Genomic DNA, 15,283 nt, shown 5'->3' with positions numbered 1-15,283 from the left:
CCGGGCCTTAGGCTATCGTGGGAACTGTGAGGAAAAGGGATGGCAGCGACTGATTCTCATCCCTCCCTTCATTTTTCCCTAACACAATCTAGCTGATTCCTTGAGGCTTTGGGTCGTTGAGTCTTTGACATGGTGGGCGTGGTCCTCACTTTCTTTGCCCAAAACTTCTTACCGCCCAGGTTCAGTAATAATAACAATGGCAATGTCAGTTATTTTTCTAAGCCCTTAACATGTACTCAGTCATTTAATGCTTATATTAGATACTTAAGGTAGATTCAATTTTTAATCCCACTTTGCGGTGAAGACCTGTAAATACAGTTTGGTTAAGTAATTTTATTTTATGTATGTATGTATGTATGTATTTATTTATTTTTTGAGACGGAGTTTTGCATTTTGCCCAGGCTGGAGTGCAATGGCGCGATCTCGGCTCGCTGCAACCTCCGCCTCCCGGGTTCAAGTGATTCTCCTGCCTCAGCCTCCAGGGTAGCTGGGATTACAGGCGCGCGCCACCACGCCCGGCTAATTGTGTATTTTTAGTAGAGTCGAGGTTTCACCATGTTGGCCTAGCTGGTCTGGAACTCCTGACCTCAGATGATTCGCCTGCCTCAGCCTCCCAAAGTGCTGGGATTACAGGCCTGAGCCACCGCGCCCGGGTCTGGTTAAGTAATTTATTTAAGGTCACACTGTTGGTAAGCAGAGGAGCTAAAATGAGGCAGCAAAGTTGTTTTTTTGGAGGGATGGAGTCTCCCTCTTGTTGCTCTGGCTGGAGTGCAGTGGTGCCATCTCGGCTCACTGCAACCTCCGCTTCCCCGGTTCAAGCGATTCTCCTGCCTCAGCCTCCAATGTAGCTGGGACTACAGGCATGCACCACCATGCCCGGCTAATTTTGTGTTTTTAGTAGAGACGGCTTTCATCATGTTGGTCAGGCTGGTCTGGAACTCCTGACCTCAGGTGATCCACCCGCCTCGGCCTCCCAAAGTGCTGGGATTACAGCCATGAGCCACCATGCACGGCCTAGGCGGCAAAGATTTATTTTTTTATTTTTTTGAGACAGAGTCTCGCTCTGTCGCCTAGGCTGGAGTGCAGTGGCGCGAACTGCAAGCTCCACCTCCCGGGTTCACGCCATTCTCCTGCCTCAGCCTCCCGAGTAGCTGGGACTAAAGGCGCCTGCCACCACGACCAGCTAATTTTTTTTTTTGCATTTTTAGTAGAGACGGGGTTTCACCGTGTTAGCCAGGATGGTCTCGATCTCCTGACGTCGTGATCCACCCACCTCGGCCTCCCAAAGTGCTGGGATTACAGGCATGAGCCACCGCGCCCAGCCTAGGAGGCAAAGATTAATTCTTGTGAGCAATGAATATTTACCAGAGAGATAAAGAGTTAAAAGGCACATGCACTGGCACATCTGGTTGTGGGATTTAGGCTGGACCCAAAAGAGTAATAATGAACAGTGTAGTGTGTAAGTACTCTGTGTGTATGTGTGTGTGTGTGGGCACTTGTGTGACACAGTAGGTGCTTCCAGTGACAGGAAGTTTGAAGTTTGGTGGCCTGGAAAACTTTCCTAGAAGAAGTTAGACTTGAGCTGATTTTGGATTAACGGGTAAGACTAACAAGTGGAGAAGAGTTCAACAGGCGATATCACAAGTGCAAAGTGTGGAGGCAGGAATACGCATGGGACATTAGGGAAACAATGAGTAAACCAGCGCTCTTGGAGTGACTTTTCAAGAAGAGAAAATAATGGAGGTAGAAAGAGCCAGATTGTGAAAAGTTTTAGAACCTTGACTAAGGAAACTTTTGTATTGTCAGTAGGAATCTTTGTGAATTTCCCAGCAAAAGACTAAATACCTATTAATGAGGAATATTATTTCTGGGGCTGACTTCCACTTTGGGGCTCATAGTCAGTATGAGTGAGCTGCTAATTCTAGGAGAGAGAATGTTTGTAGAATGATGGAGATTTACTGAGTGCCTTGTGACTGACATACAGTAATCATTCTAAGTCTATAGATTGTTTTTGCACACTAAAATGGTAGATTTACCTAATAGTGTTATCCTTTACGGTATGAAAAATAATTTTTTTTGGATTACCGCACTAATTTTTTATATTACAGAGAGTGGATCTTTCCTACAATTGCTGCTGGAAGGGAACTATGAAGCCATATTCTTAAATTCAATGACTCAAAATATTTTTAATTCAACAACAACCGCTGAAGAAAAGATTGATAGCTACCTGGAGAAGCAGGTAGTAACATTCCTGGATTACTCAACAGATTTGGACACAACGGAAAGGTAGAATTTTATTTGAAATTTTCATAGAGGAACAGAGCGAATACATATAATAGCACCTTGACAGGGTAAGGCCCTGATTTTAGCAGTTGAGAAACCTTGCCTTATATTTTACTCAAGACTCATGATGTACCAAGTAATCTATGTAAAAACTCTCATCCAGAAGTCCATCCAGAATGAAGAAGTAAAGTGGTGCAGTATAAAATGGTTTCATATATGAGACTGGCACATATTTTGGTGTTAACTGCAAATACTTAGGTCTGGTCGGCTTTACCCACCGGCAAAACTTCAGACCTTATTTCCTTTAACTTAAAAACATACTTTCAGGCTGGGTGCAGTGCCTCACGCCTGTAGTCCCAGTGCTTTCAGAGGCTGAGGCGGGCGGATCACATGAGGTCAGGAGTTTTAAGACCAGCCTGGCAAACATGGTGAAACCCCATCTATACAAAAATACAAAAATTAGCTGGGCATGGTGGCGTGCGCCTGTAATCCCAGCTGCTAGGGAGGCTGAGGCCGAAGAATCGCTTGAACCTGGGAGGTGGAGGTTGTAGTGAGCCAATATCCTGCCATTGCACTCTAGCCTGGGTGACAGAGCGAGACTCTGTCTCAAAAAAAAACCCAAAAAACAAAAAACATACTTTCAATCTTGTTATTTCTGCATAGCTGAGTGCTAATTTGTAACTATTTATTATGTTTTAGATTATTATCTTTATAGAGCTCAGAGAACTTAATGTTTTTGTAAGGAAGCCCTTGGTTTACCTTCTTCCATTAAAGTTTGTGTAATTTTATAGGGTTAAGTATAGCAGATAGTTACACAGCAGGGAAACCTAAGCTTTTCAGTGGCTTATATTTCACTGTTATAAATTTGATACCTCTATCTTTCGTCTACTATCTGTGGCAACCATGTCAAGCTTTAATTATCTTATAAATGCATGCAATTTTATTTTACCATTATTTCTAGGAAATAGCTTCATTTAGTCCTTCAACAAATAAACTATTGTAGTAGATGTGGAGGTTCTGAGGATGAATAAAGCATAACCCATATTCATAAGGAGTTTGGAAAAGAATGCTACTACAGGCTTTTAATTTTATTTTGAAAATTAATATTATTCATTTTCTTTTTTCTTTTTTTTTTTTTTGATGGAGTATCACTCTGTTGCCCAGGCTGGAGTGCAGAGGCGTGATCTCGGCTCACTGCAACCTCTGCCTCCCAAGTTCAAGTGATTCTCTTCCCTCAGGTTCCCATGTAGCTGGGATTACAGGCCTGTGCCACACCTGGCTCATTTTTTTTTGTATGTTTAGTAGAGATGGGGTTTCACCATGTTGGCCAGGCTGGTCTTGAACTGCTGACCTCAGGTGATCTGCCCACCTCGGCCTCCCAAAGTGCTGGGATTACAGACGTGAGCCACTTCGCCCAGCCTCCATTTAATTTTTTTTAGTTTACTGGTAGTTATGTTCCTTTGGTATCATTCTTTTTTTTTTTTTTTTTTTAGTTCCTTTTTGTAGAGATGGTGTCTTGATATGTTGCTCAGGCTGGTCTCGAACTCCTGGGCTCAAGCAATCCTCACCTCTGCCTCACTAAGTGTGGGGATTATAGGCATGAGTCACTCCGCCCGGCTGGATTCTCATTGCTTTCTTATATGTGTGCACTCTCATAGCAACTAGCCTTGTGGCACCCATTAAAACAACACATTCACACAAATGCATTATTCACTGATATACTAGATTTCTATCTTGTCACATAAAGCTAAAAAGAGACATTTCAATTGACTCATTTTCAGACATTTGAAAGTTGAAGTGTATTTTCAGTTCACCTTATGGATTTTGTTTTTTGATTAGGACAGTTTATTAAGGCTGTTTTCTCCAAATTTCCAAACTGCTGATTGCATACCAGCTCTTTTGTTATCTTTTTTCTCTAATGCTGCTTATTTGCTTTGCGTCCAGAGTTTTATATTTTTGCTACCATAGGCTTGTATGTTTGATTTTTTTTTTTCTTTTTCTGAAAGACTCTTCCTTTTAAGGAAGGGCCTAGGGGCTGTGGGGAAAAAAGTGATTACTAATACTTTCTCTTCAGAATGAAACTCCAGGATTCCCTGGCTGTTATTTGCTAGAGTTGGTCTGTACCTATTTAGATCCTAATTTAGGGTTTGGCACATTATGGCTGGCAGGCTAACTAAGTGGCTAAGAATTAATGGTTTTTACATTTTTAAAGGGTTGGAAAAAAACAAACATGATATGCAAAGCCTAAAATATTTCATATTTAGAAAAAGTTTGCCTATCCCTGTCTCACATCACAGCAAGACTGAAAAATAGAGTTTTCACTAAAATGTCTGTATGTTTTGTTGTTGTTGTTGTTCTAGCATTTGGTGGTATGGGATTGGTAAACAATTAGCAACAACTTTATATCATCACTTTTCTTTTGTATAAAGTCAGTTTTCTATACATCTTGCAACGTCAGAGCTGTTAAAGGGAGTGCAAGAAAAACTTATAGATGTCTGATCAGAACCTAAATCAACGCCGTTCAAGATAATTTTCTGTGGAGATAGAAGTGCTCTCTATCTTCATTGCCCAGATGGTAGCCACTAGCCACACTTAACTATTGAGCACTTGAAATATGGAAAGTATGACTAAGGAACTGAATTATAAATTTTATTAATTTTAACTAATGTAAATTTAAACCATGTTTGGCTCGTGGCTATAATATTGGATATTGTAGACCTAATTTCTTTTTTTTTTTTTAAGAGAGACAGGGTCTCGCTTTATCATCTAGGCTGGAGTACAGTGCTATGATCAAAGCTTACTACAGCCTCAAACTCCTGGGCTGCAAGCAATCCTCATGCATCAGCCTCTTGAGTAGCTGGGATGTACCACCATGCCGGCTAACTTTTAAATTTTTTGTAGAGACAGGGTCTCACTATGTTTCTCAGGCTGGTTTTGAACTCCTGGGTTCAAACGATCCTCCTACCGTGGCCTTCCAAAGTGCTGGAATTACACGCATGAGCCACTGTGCCTAGCTAACCTAAATTGTTTTAAGTTTTAGAAATTTTTTTTTTTTGGTAATACTCTAGGATAGTCTCAATAAATGTTGATAGATATTATTTTCTTAATAAAACTGAAATGGAATAGTGTGTTTGAGATTATACAGTGATAGTAGTTCATATTTATTTCTTTAACCATTCTTATATGCAGACAACAGTTGATATTTCTACTTGGTGTGAGCAGTTTGCAACTTTTTGTTCAGAGCAACTGGACGGGGCCCCCTGTTGACTTACACCCTCAGGACTTTTTGTCATCTGTTTTGTTCCAGCAATTCAGTGAGGTATGCTTCTTGAAAATGTTGTATGTAATTATTATTATGTTATTTATTTTTTATAAGCAGGTCTTTATAAACTGGAACTCATAGTAGGAAAGAAACATGACTTTATGGTTTGCACAAAACTATTAAGAATGCTTGTTCATTGATCAGATTTTCACAGATTTCCAGAAGTTCCTTTGTCAAACTCCTCTTCATACACACTCCATTTTATGGAGCTGTGTTAGCTGTGTTTTTTAATGAAAGTACAGACAGCTGCACCAGTTGTTTAGTTGGTTGTATCACCTCAGTTACATAAAGATTTTTTTTTTTTTGAGATGGTATCTCACTCAGTCATCCAGGCTGTTGTACAGTGGCTAGATTACAGCTCACTGCACCCTCAACCTACTCAGGCTCAGGCGATCTTCCCACCTCAGCCTCCCAAGTAGTTGGGACTACAGTTGCATGCCAACATGTCCAGCTAATTTTTTTGTAGAGATGGAGTTTTGCCATGTTGCCCAGGCTGGTCTGAAACTCCTGGGCTCAAGTGGTCTGCCTGCCTCAGCCTCCCAAAGTGCTAGGATTATAGGTGTGAGCGTTGTACATAAAGATCTTTAATGGCAAAGCAGCAAATCTGGAAATCTGTTTAATTTTATTTCAGGTAAGTTTTTAACTAATTAATTAATTTATTTTTTTTGAGACAGAGTCTTGCTCTGTCACCCAGGCTGGAGTACAGTGGCGCGATATCAGCTCACTGCAACCTCTGCCCCATGGGTTCAAGCAATTTTTCTGCTTCAGCCTCCCTAGTAGCTGGGATTACAGGCGTGTGCTACCACACTTGGCTAATTTTTGTATTTTTAGTAGATGTGGGGTTTCTCCATGTTGGCCAGGCTGGTCCCAAACTCCTGACCTTAAGTGATCCTCCCACCTCAGCCTCCCAAAGTGCTGGGTTTACAGGCGTGAGCCACCATTCCCGGCTTGCAGGTAAGTTTTGATACTGTACTTAAGAATGGCTCCCAGGAGTGGTTTGCTCCCAGGGGTGGCTTTAAATTACAAATACTTTATTAAAGTTTCTGGCACAGCATTGCTTCATGGTGATTATTATCCATTGTGAAGATAATATTATTGATCTGTGCCAGTATGTCGTCAATAGAGCTTGCAGTTTGAGTTCCTCAGGAATCTTGAGCTCCTATATAGAGGGTCTGGCTAGTATGAGATGATCTACGAAAGAAGTATGGTTTAAATCAAAGTAAGAACTTTGATTTATCCAGCCACTTTGGTGATTTTGAACGTAGCTATCCACCACTCAGCCTGGAAAAAGCTGAGTGATTGATAGCTTTGTTCAAAATCACCAAATTGTATCCAGAACTTATGCAGCAAAACAGACCTAGTGTTACCTGGTTTCTCGGAATTAGGTGTGGCAAGTAGGCCGGGCACAGTGGCTCACGCCTGTAATCCCAGCACTTTGGAAGGCCAAGGCGGGCGGTTCACGAGGTCAGGAGTTCAAGACCAGCCTGACCAACATGGTGAAACTCCGTCTCTACTAAAAATACAAAAATTAGCCGGGTGTGGTGGTGCACGCCCGTAATCCCAGCTACTCAGGAGGCTGAGGCAGGACAATTGCTTGAACCCGGGAGGCGGAGTTTGCAGTGAGCCAAGATCACGCCACTCCAGCCTGGGTGACAGAGTGAGACTCCGTTTCAAAAAAAGAAAAAAGAAAAAGAATTAGGTGTAGCAAGTAAATGTGGAATAGAGTTATTAGAGATATGTGTTAATAATTTGATGGGGGGGTAGAAAGAGAAGAAGTGCAAAAACAAGCATAAAGTGAAAACCACAATAATTAACTCTTTGCATATCAGCTTAGTGAGTCACTATATATACTTCATTAGAGTAATTTTAATCCATAATGCTGATCCTAATTATAACTGAAAGGTTAAAAGATGTTTTGTGTCTTATGTCTATGAAGGGAATTTATAACTTATATTCTACAGAGGTTTTCATCCAAAATGGGGGTAAAAAAACCCCAAACCCTAAATGATTGTAGCACTTAAAGAGATAAGCTTCAGTTATCTAGAAATGTACTTATGAAACATCTCATTCCCTCTCTTATTATGTATGAATCAGTTTCTGGCTTCTATGGCCCTATAGTATAGATTAGAAATCCACCAAACAGCCAAAGCCATAAATATCTCCTGAGCACTGATGTGTGGTTTGAATGGTGCTTAATTCGCATTTCTTTTTTTTTGTTTTGAGACGGAGTCTCACTCTGTCGCCCAGGCTGGAGTGCAGTGGTGCGATCTCGGCTCACTGCAGTCTCTGCCTCCCGGGTTCAAATGATTCTCCCACCTCAGCCTCCCAAGCAGCTGGGACTACAGGTGCTCACCACCACGCCCGGCTAATTTTTGTATTTTTAGTAGAGACGGGGTTTCACCATGTTGGCCAGGGTGGTCTCAAACTCCTGACCTCAGGTGATCCACCCGCTTCGGCCTCCCAAAGTGTTAGGATTATGGTGTGAGCCACTGCGCCTGGCCTTAATTCACATTTCTTGTGTCAATTTGGTCCTTACAGATTTGAGGTAATCTATAGGTGAAAAGACTGAAGCTCAGAGTGGTAAAAGAATCTTGTCAGAGATCTGTAGCTGGGGCATTGGAATCCACATTTTCTGGTTCCAAATCCAGTACTCTTCTATACTAGTGTAGAAGCACCTGTAAATTCAGGTAGCAAATCAAAACAATATGGAAATGAGTTTCATGAGAAGTTCAGACCATAAGAAATATTGCTATTAACAAAGAGATTTGTGGAAGCTGGATTTTGTCAAAGAAGACCTTTTAGTTGGAAGTGGACCTTGAGCTAGAACCTGAAGGATGGTTAGAAAATGGATAGAGAAGAGGAAAATATCCATTCTAGGTGCAGTCATATGAGCAGGAATTTAGAGGAGAGGACAGCATAGTGTTTGTGGGAAAAGGATGCTTTGAACTTGCCTCTTTTAGCAGTGAAAAATCACTTGATGGAGGTCATTTGGAGTTGTAGGAAACTTTGACTAAGTCTTTGATTTTAACTTTTTTATTGGAACTACTGCCAACACTTAAAAGAGCATATGAAATGTACACAATTTAAATAATAAATCTCCTTTGTACTCACAACCTAGCTTGAGTGTCACAGGTAATGCTCTCCAGATATTATACCATGTGCTGTCTCCCTGTATAATTTTTATTTGTTGCTCTGTTAAATTACTTGTTTGTTCTTTATATTTAGGGATTCATGTAGAAGATAATGACCTGAAATTTGTGGTAGAACAGGCAGACATATTTCTTGTCTCAGAGTGATTAGGAGAAGGATTCTTTTTCTTTTTCTTTCTTTTTTTTTTTCAGACGGAGTCTCACTCTGTTGCCCAGGCTAGAGTGCAGTGGCGCAATCTCAGCTCACTGCAACCTCCGCCTCCCAGGTTCAAGTGATTCTCCTGCCTCAGCCTCCTGAGTAGCTGGGACTACAGGCGCCCGCCACCGTGCCTGGCTAATTTTTGTATTTTTTAATAGAGATGGGGTTTCACCATATTGGCCAGGCTGCTCTCAAGCTCTTGACCTTATGATCTGCCTGCCTCAGCCTCCCAAAGTGCTGAGATTCCAGGTGTGAGCCACCGGGCCTGGCCAGGATTCTCTTTCTTAAAGACATTCCTTATTATCTTCTTGTGCTTTACCAGTTTGGCTTGGGCTTTAGGAAATAAGCTTGTTATATCTACTTGAATTTACAACATGATCCGATGAGGCTGCAGGTCTAGTTTGGGCACTTTAGGCAGGTTCTTCTGAGTTCTCAAGTCAGTATATTCACTGTACATTCAGTACCTCCAGTTGGGGTTCTTACAGAATACCTCATTTCCTCATCATGTCCAAGACTGAACTCATGATGAAGGTCTTCTCTTTTTGTGTCTGTATTTCAGTTACGCACGCCACCATGGTGTAGTGCCAGTCAGAAGGCTAAAAGTCATCCTGGCCATGTCCTTGAGGCTCTCCAAATGCTTAGCATAGCCCTAGGCCTTCCTGAGGGTCAGGAAGAGGTAGAGAGATCTGTTTCCAGTTCCCAAACCAATGTTCTTTCTACCAGCGTGGGCTGGTTTGGGAATTGATTTGGGAATTGGAAACATGGGCTTCACTTAATTTTTATGGATCTGTTTCCTCACCTCTAAAATTGAGGCAGTTGTAATAACTTGATAATATTTCATTAATTATTGAAGTTTTTTTTTTTTTAATAATTCCTTGTATGCTTAGCAGAGATAACAGTAGGCTTTGTGGTTGTGGAGGTAATTCATATTAAATCTTTATTCCTCTATTACACTCTTGAATGATGATGAAAATAGGACAGAGGATGAACTCACAGTTATTTCCTTCTTTCTCTTTTATTTATTGTTTTTTATTTTTTTCTAAGGCAGTCTCGCTCTGTTGCCCAGGCTGGAGTGCAGTAGCATGATCACGGCTCACTGTAACCTCCGCCTCCCAGGTTCAAGCGATTCTCCTGCTTCAGCCTCCTGAGTAGCTGGGATTACAGGCATGTGCCACCATGCCCGGCTAATTTTTGTATTTTTAGTAGAGATGGGGTTTCACCATGTTGGCCAGGCTGTTCTCGAACTCCTGACCTCAGGTGATCCACCCGCGTGGCCTTCCAGAGTGCTGGGATTACAGGCATGAGCCACTGTGCCCGACCCTCCTTCTTTCTTCTATTGAATACTTTAAACAATATTCAAAATATTCAGTATTCAAATATTTAGTATTCAAAATACTCAGTATTGAGCCAGGGAGTGGCATTACTTGGATTGTTCAGTTTAATCCTTACAAGAACCCTCTGAGGTATAGGTTCAGTTATTTCATTTTTTTTTGATATGGAGTCTTGCTCTGTCACCCAGCCTGGAGTGCAGTGGCACAATCTGGGCTCACTGCAAGCTCCACCTCCCAGGTTCACAACATTCTCCTGCCTCAGCCTCCCAAGTAGCTGGGACTACAGGCACCCACCACCACACCCGGCTAATTTTTTGTAGTTTTAATAGAGACAGGGTTTCACCGTGTTAGCCAGGATGGTCTTGATCTCCTGACCTCGTGATCCGCCCGCCTTGGCGTCCCAAAGTGCTGGGATTACAGATGTGAGCCACCGTGCCCGGCCCACTTATTTCATTTCATAATTGATGAAACCGAGGCTTCATCAGGAAAACAATTGTGGGAAAAATTTACATGTGCTCACAAACTAATGAGAAGCAGAGAAAGGACACTGTCCTGTGCATGTGACATTGGAACCCATGTTCCTGATGGGTGAAGATTCTTGCTCGCTATTTTATGGAGCTGTTAAAATTCTGCCATCCAAATTTTAACAACCTTGTCCATTGTAAAAAAATCTCTGTACAACAGGAGAGTGCATTTTTCAAAGGCATCCTTTTTTTTTGCAGCCTTCTGCTCACTCTGGTGTGTGGTCATATGCCCATTCTGCATTTGATGCATGAGACCTTGTTGATTGTTTGGCTTGATAGAAATTATGGAGTAGAGACTTACTTCATAATGACATTTTCCAGGTATTGAAGCTTAAGTGAAATGTAGGTGTTTAATATAAATATCAAATACACTATTTACTATAAATACTTTAATATAGGGATGCTTTTCATTGAGATAATATTTTGTTGTAAGTAAATTTATGAAGTGATGATATCTCTTCAATGCTAGCATTTTTTTTGAGTTCCTTGTTTCTCTAAAGTTTGAACATGCCAGGCGCAGAAGCTTTCGCCTATAATCCCAGCACTTTGGGAGACCAAGGCAGGGGATCACTTAAGGTCAGGAATTCGAGACCAACCTGGCCAACATGGTGAAACCCCATCTCTACTTAAAATACAAAAACTTAGCTGGATGTGGTGGTGCGTGCCTGGAGTCCCAGCTATTCGCCCAGGCAGGAGGATCACTTGAGCCCGGGAGATGGAGGTTGCAGTGAGCCAAGATCACGCCACTGCACTCCAGCCTGGGCAACAGAGTGAGACTCCCATCTCAAAACAAAAACAAAAACAAAAACAAAACACCAAAAACCCAAAAAATCAAGTTTGATCAGATGGGTGGCCATCCATCAGGGCAGGCTGGATTTATAGATGTCTAAGGGCATTTGCAGTGTTATAATTCTGTCCAGTGCCAATTGCTGTGTAATATATTAATGCTTTCGTTTCAAAGCTGAGTTGACTGGAAAATCTTTGTATTATTACAAGACATATAAAGATTAATATTTTGTTAAATTATATCATCTTAGTTTATAATCCTTTTTTCAGGGTAAAGGACTGGATGCATTTGTTCTGAGCCTGCTCACTCTAGATGGTGAATCAATCTACAGCCTGACCTCGAAGCCTATACTACTGTTATTAGCACGCATTATCCTAGTGAATGTAAGACATAAACTGACAGCTATTCAGGTAAGGAAAGGATCCATGAGATTCATACCGTGGTATGACTTTTGTGCTTATTAACACCAGACTGTAGATGTGTCGCTGACAATGTCTTGGTCTATTTTGTTTTCTAAGTCTTCTAGGTATGTAATTTAAAAATCTGATGAAAATAAGCAAAAACTTTTCTTCCCTCATGAGATTGATCTAGTTTAGAATGAGATTATGTTGCACCTCCTTAATAGGATTTATGTGTGTACTGTATAGATATAAATGTTCATTTGCAGAAATCTTAAATATCGATTTAAAAATATACCTTGGGCTGGGCATGGTGGCTCACGCCTGTAATCCCAGCACTTTGAGAGGCTGAGGTGGACGGGTCACCTGAGGTCAGGAGTTCGAGACCAGCCTGGCTAACATGGTGAAACCCCATCTCTACTAAAAATACAAAATTAGCTGGGCGCGGTGGCGTGCACCTGTAATCCCAGCTACTTGGGAGGCTGAGGCAGGAGAATTGCTTGAACCTGGGAGGTGGAGGTTGCAGTGAGCCGTGATTGTGCCATTGCACTCCAGCCTGGGCAAGAGAACAAGACTGTGTCTCAAAAAAAAAAAAAAAACAAAACAACAACAACAACAAAAACAAAACAAAAAAAGATATACCTCGCAGTCTTTTATGAATTTCATGTAGGATAATGAGCAGTGACCAAAATTTAATGGGTCTTAATTTCTGTTTTCTGGCTCACATTCTATGTTATGTCATTATTTGGGTTGGATTTAGTAAAGCATTTGTTAAATATCTATTATATGGTTTCTTCATATAAACTAGTGAGGACAAATATACACACAGAATGCTAATATGCAGAAAGAAAAGACAGTCTTTGGAGGTTTAGTGGAGGTTGTCAGCCACGCAGTGTGCAGTCTGTGTTGCTGCTATTCAACTCTGCTGCATTGTAGTGTTAGAGCAGCTGTAGACAATGTTTCATTAAATGGACATGACTGTCTTCCAATAAAGCTTTATTTGTGGACACTGAAACTTACATTTTCTATACTTCTCACATTCACAACATATTATTCTTGATTTTTCCCAGTGATATAAAAATGTAAAAACGATTTTCAGTTCTTGGACTATACGGAAACCAGTAGTGGGCTGGATTTGCGCACAGGCTGTGCCTGGCTGACCCCTGCTCCATCTGATTGTTGCAACCTGGTGTGCTGCAGACCCCATAGTGTCAGAAATAGTATATCTAAATTTTATATGAAATCTCCCAGTTTTGGCTGAAAATTTTTAAGAAATGCAATAGTTCGTTCTTTTTTTTTTCGAGATGGAGTTTCACTCTTGTTGCCCAGGCTGGAGTGCAATGGCGCGATCTTGGCTCACCACAACCTCCACCTCCTGGGTTCAAGCAATTCTTCTGCCTCAGCCTCCCAAGTAGCTGGGATTACAGGCATGCGTCACCATGTCTGGCTAATTTTCTATTTTTATTTATTTATTTTTTTGAGACAGAGTCTCGCTCTGTAGCCCAGGCTGGAGTGCAGTGGCGTGATCTTGACTCACTGCAAGCTCTACCTCCTGGGTTCACACCATTCTCCTGCCTCAGCCTCCCAAGTAGCTGGGACTACAGGCGGCTGCCACAATGCGTGGCTCATCTTTTGTATTTTTAGTAGAGATGGGATTTCTCCACATTGGTCAGGCTGGTCTCGAACTCCTGACCTTAGGTGATCTGCCTACCTCAGCCTCCCAAAGTGCTGGGATTACAGGTGTGAGCCACTGTGCCCGGCCCAAGCATCACAATATTTCTATAGGTCAATATAGACTTGGTCTGTGCTGTGTAAGGGCTTACTTTCCTAAGCATTTAAGTTTATACACTAAATTTTTTTTGTTTTTTTTGAGATGGAGTCTCACTCTGTCACACAGACTGGAGTATAGTAGTGTGATCTCGGCTCATTGCAACCTCCACCTCACAGGTTCAAGTGATTCTCATGCCTCAGCCTCCTGAGTAGCTGGGATTACAGGCGCCCACCACCACGTTTGGCTAATTTTTTGTATTTTTAGTAGAGACATGGTTTCGCCATGTTGGCCGTGTTGGTTTCAAACCCCTAGCCTCAGGTAACCTGCCTGCCTTGGCCTCCCAAAGTGCTGGGATCACAGGCATGAGCCACTGCACCTGGCCTAAATTTGTTTTAAAAGAAGAGGTTAGAAGGGAAGTGGTGCCTCTATTTGCAACTCTCATGAGAGCCAGAGGATTTGGAATCCATTGTACTAGAGGTTGTTTTTTTTTTTGTTTGTTTGTTTTGCTTTTTTTTTAAGACAGGGTCTGGCCCCGTTGCCCAGGCTGGAGTGCAGTGGCATGATCTCAGCTCACTGCAACCTCCACCTCCTGGGCTGAAGCCATCCTCCCACCTCAGCCTCCCAAGTAACTTGGACTACAGGCATGCGCCACCACACCCGGCTAATTTTTGTATTTTTTGTAGAGACAGGGTTTCACCTTGTTGCTCAGGCTGGTCTTGAACTTGTGGGCTCAAGTGATTCACCTGCCTCCATCTCCCCTAAGTGCCGAGATTATAGGCATAAGTCACCATTCCCAGCCTAGAAAGGTTTTTGTTTTTGAGACAGCGTCTTGCTCTGTTGCCCAGGCTGGAGTACAGTGGTGTGATCTTGGCTCACTGCAATCTACGCCTCCCAGGTTCAAGTGATTTTCCCACCTCAGCCTCCCAAGTAGCTGGGACTACAGGTGTGCACCACCGTGCCTGGCTAATTGAAGGTTTTTTAATACACGGATTTCAACATGTCTTAGCATATATGAGGCTTCGTCTTTTGAGCTCTTAGTGACAGTAGCTTGAGTAAAAAATTTTTCCCCTAAGTAAGTTGATCTGAGTTAAATGGTCTTAAAGAGTGACGATTACTTTGCTCTATTGTTTTATTTATTTACTTATTTATTTTTTGAGACAGAGTCTCACTCTGTTGCCCAGGCTGAAGTGCAGTGGTGTGATCTCGGCTCACTACAACCTCTGCCTCCTGGGTTCAAGTGATTCTCCTGCCTCAGCCTCCCTAGTAGCTTGGATTACAGGCACGTGCCACCATGCCTTGCTAATTTTTTTGTGCTTTTAGTAGAAATGGGATTTTACTATGTTGGCCAACTGGTCTCGAACTCCTGACCTCAAGTGATCCACCCACCTTGGCCTTCCAAAGTGCTGGGATTACAGGCGTGAGCCACTGTGCCCAGCTACTTTACTCTAGGTAAAGTATCACCAAGCCATGAGGCTGCCAAATGGCATTATTTTCTTTCTAGTGAGAACTTATGGTCACT

At 42.0% G+C, this 15,283-nt stretch overlaps 1 protein-coding gene across 3 annotated transcripts in view; it reads left to right on the top strand.

Moving 5' to 3' along the window:
• Positions 1–15,283, top strand: part of TTC27 (tetratricopeptide repeat domain 27) — a 194,860-nt gene that overhangs the window by 389 nt on the left and 179,188 nt on the right. For all 3 annotated transcript variants that reach the window (XM_003822003.4, XM_034952913.3, XM_063594999.1), the window contains exons 2-4: positions 2,109–2,286; positions 5,473–5,602; positions 11,865–12,005. In XM_003822003.4, the coding sequence (XP_003822051.2) occupies positions 2,109–2,286; positions 5,473–5,602; positions 11,865–12,005 (449 nt within the window). The remainder of the gene's footprint in view (positions 1–2,108; positions 2,287–5,472; positions 5,603–11,864; positions 12,006–15,283) is intronic.

This window comes from Pan paniscus, chromosome 12 (genome assembly GCF_029289425.2).
Source record: "Pan paniscus chromosome 12, NHGRI_mPanPan1-v2.0_pri, whole genome shotgun sequence".
NCBI classification, from domain to species: Eukaryota; Metazoa; Chordata; class Mammalia; order Primates; family Hominidae; genus Pan; species Pan paniscus.
The sequence above is the reverse complement of the archived record's forward strand: the minus strand, read 5'-3'. Positions and strand labels throughout refer to the sequence as shown.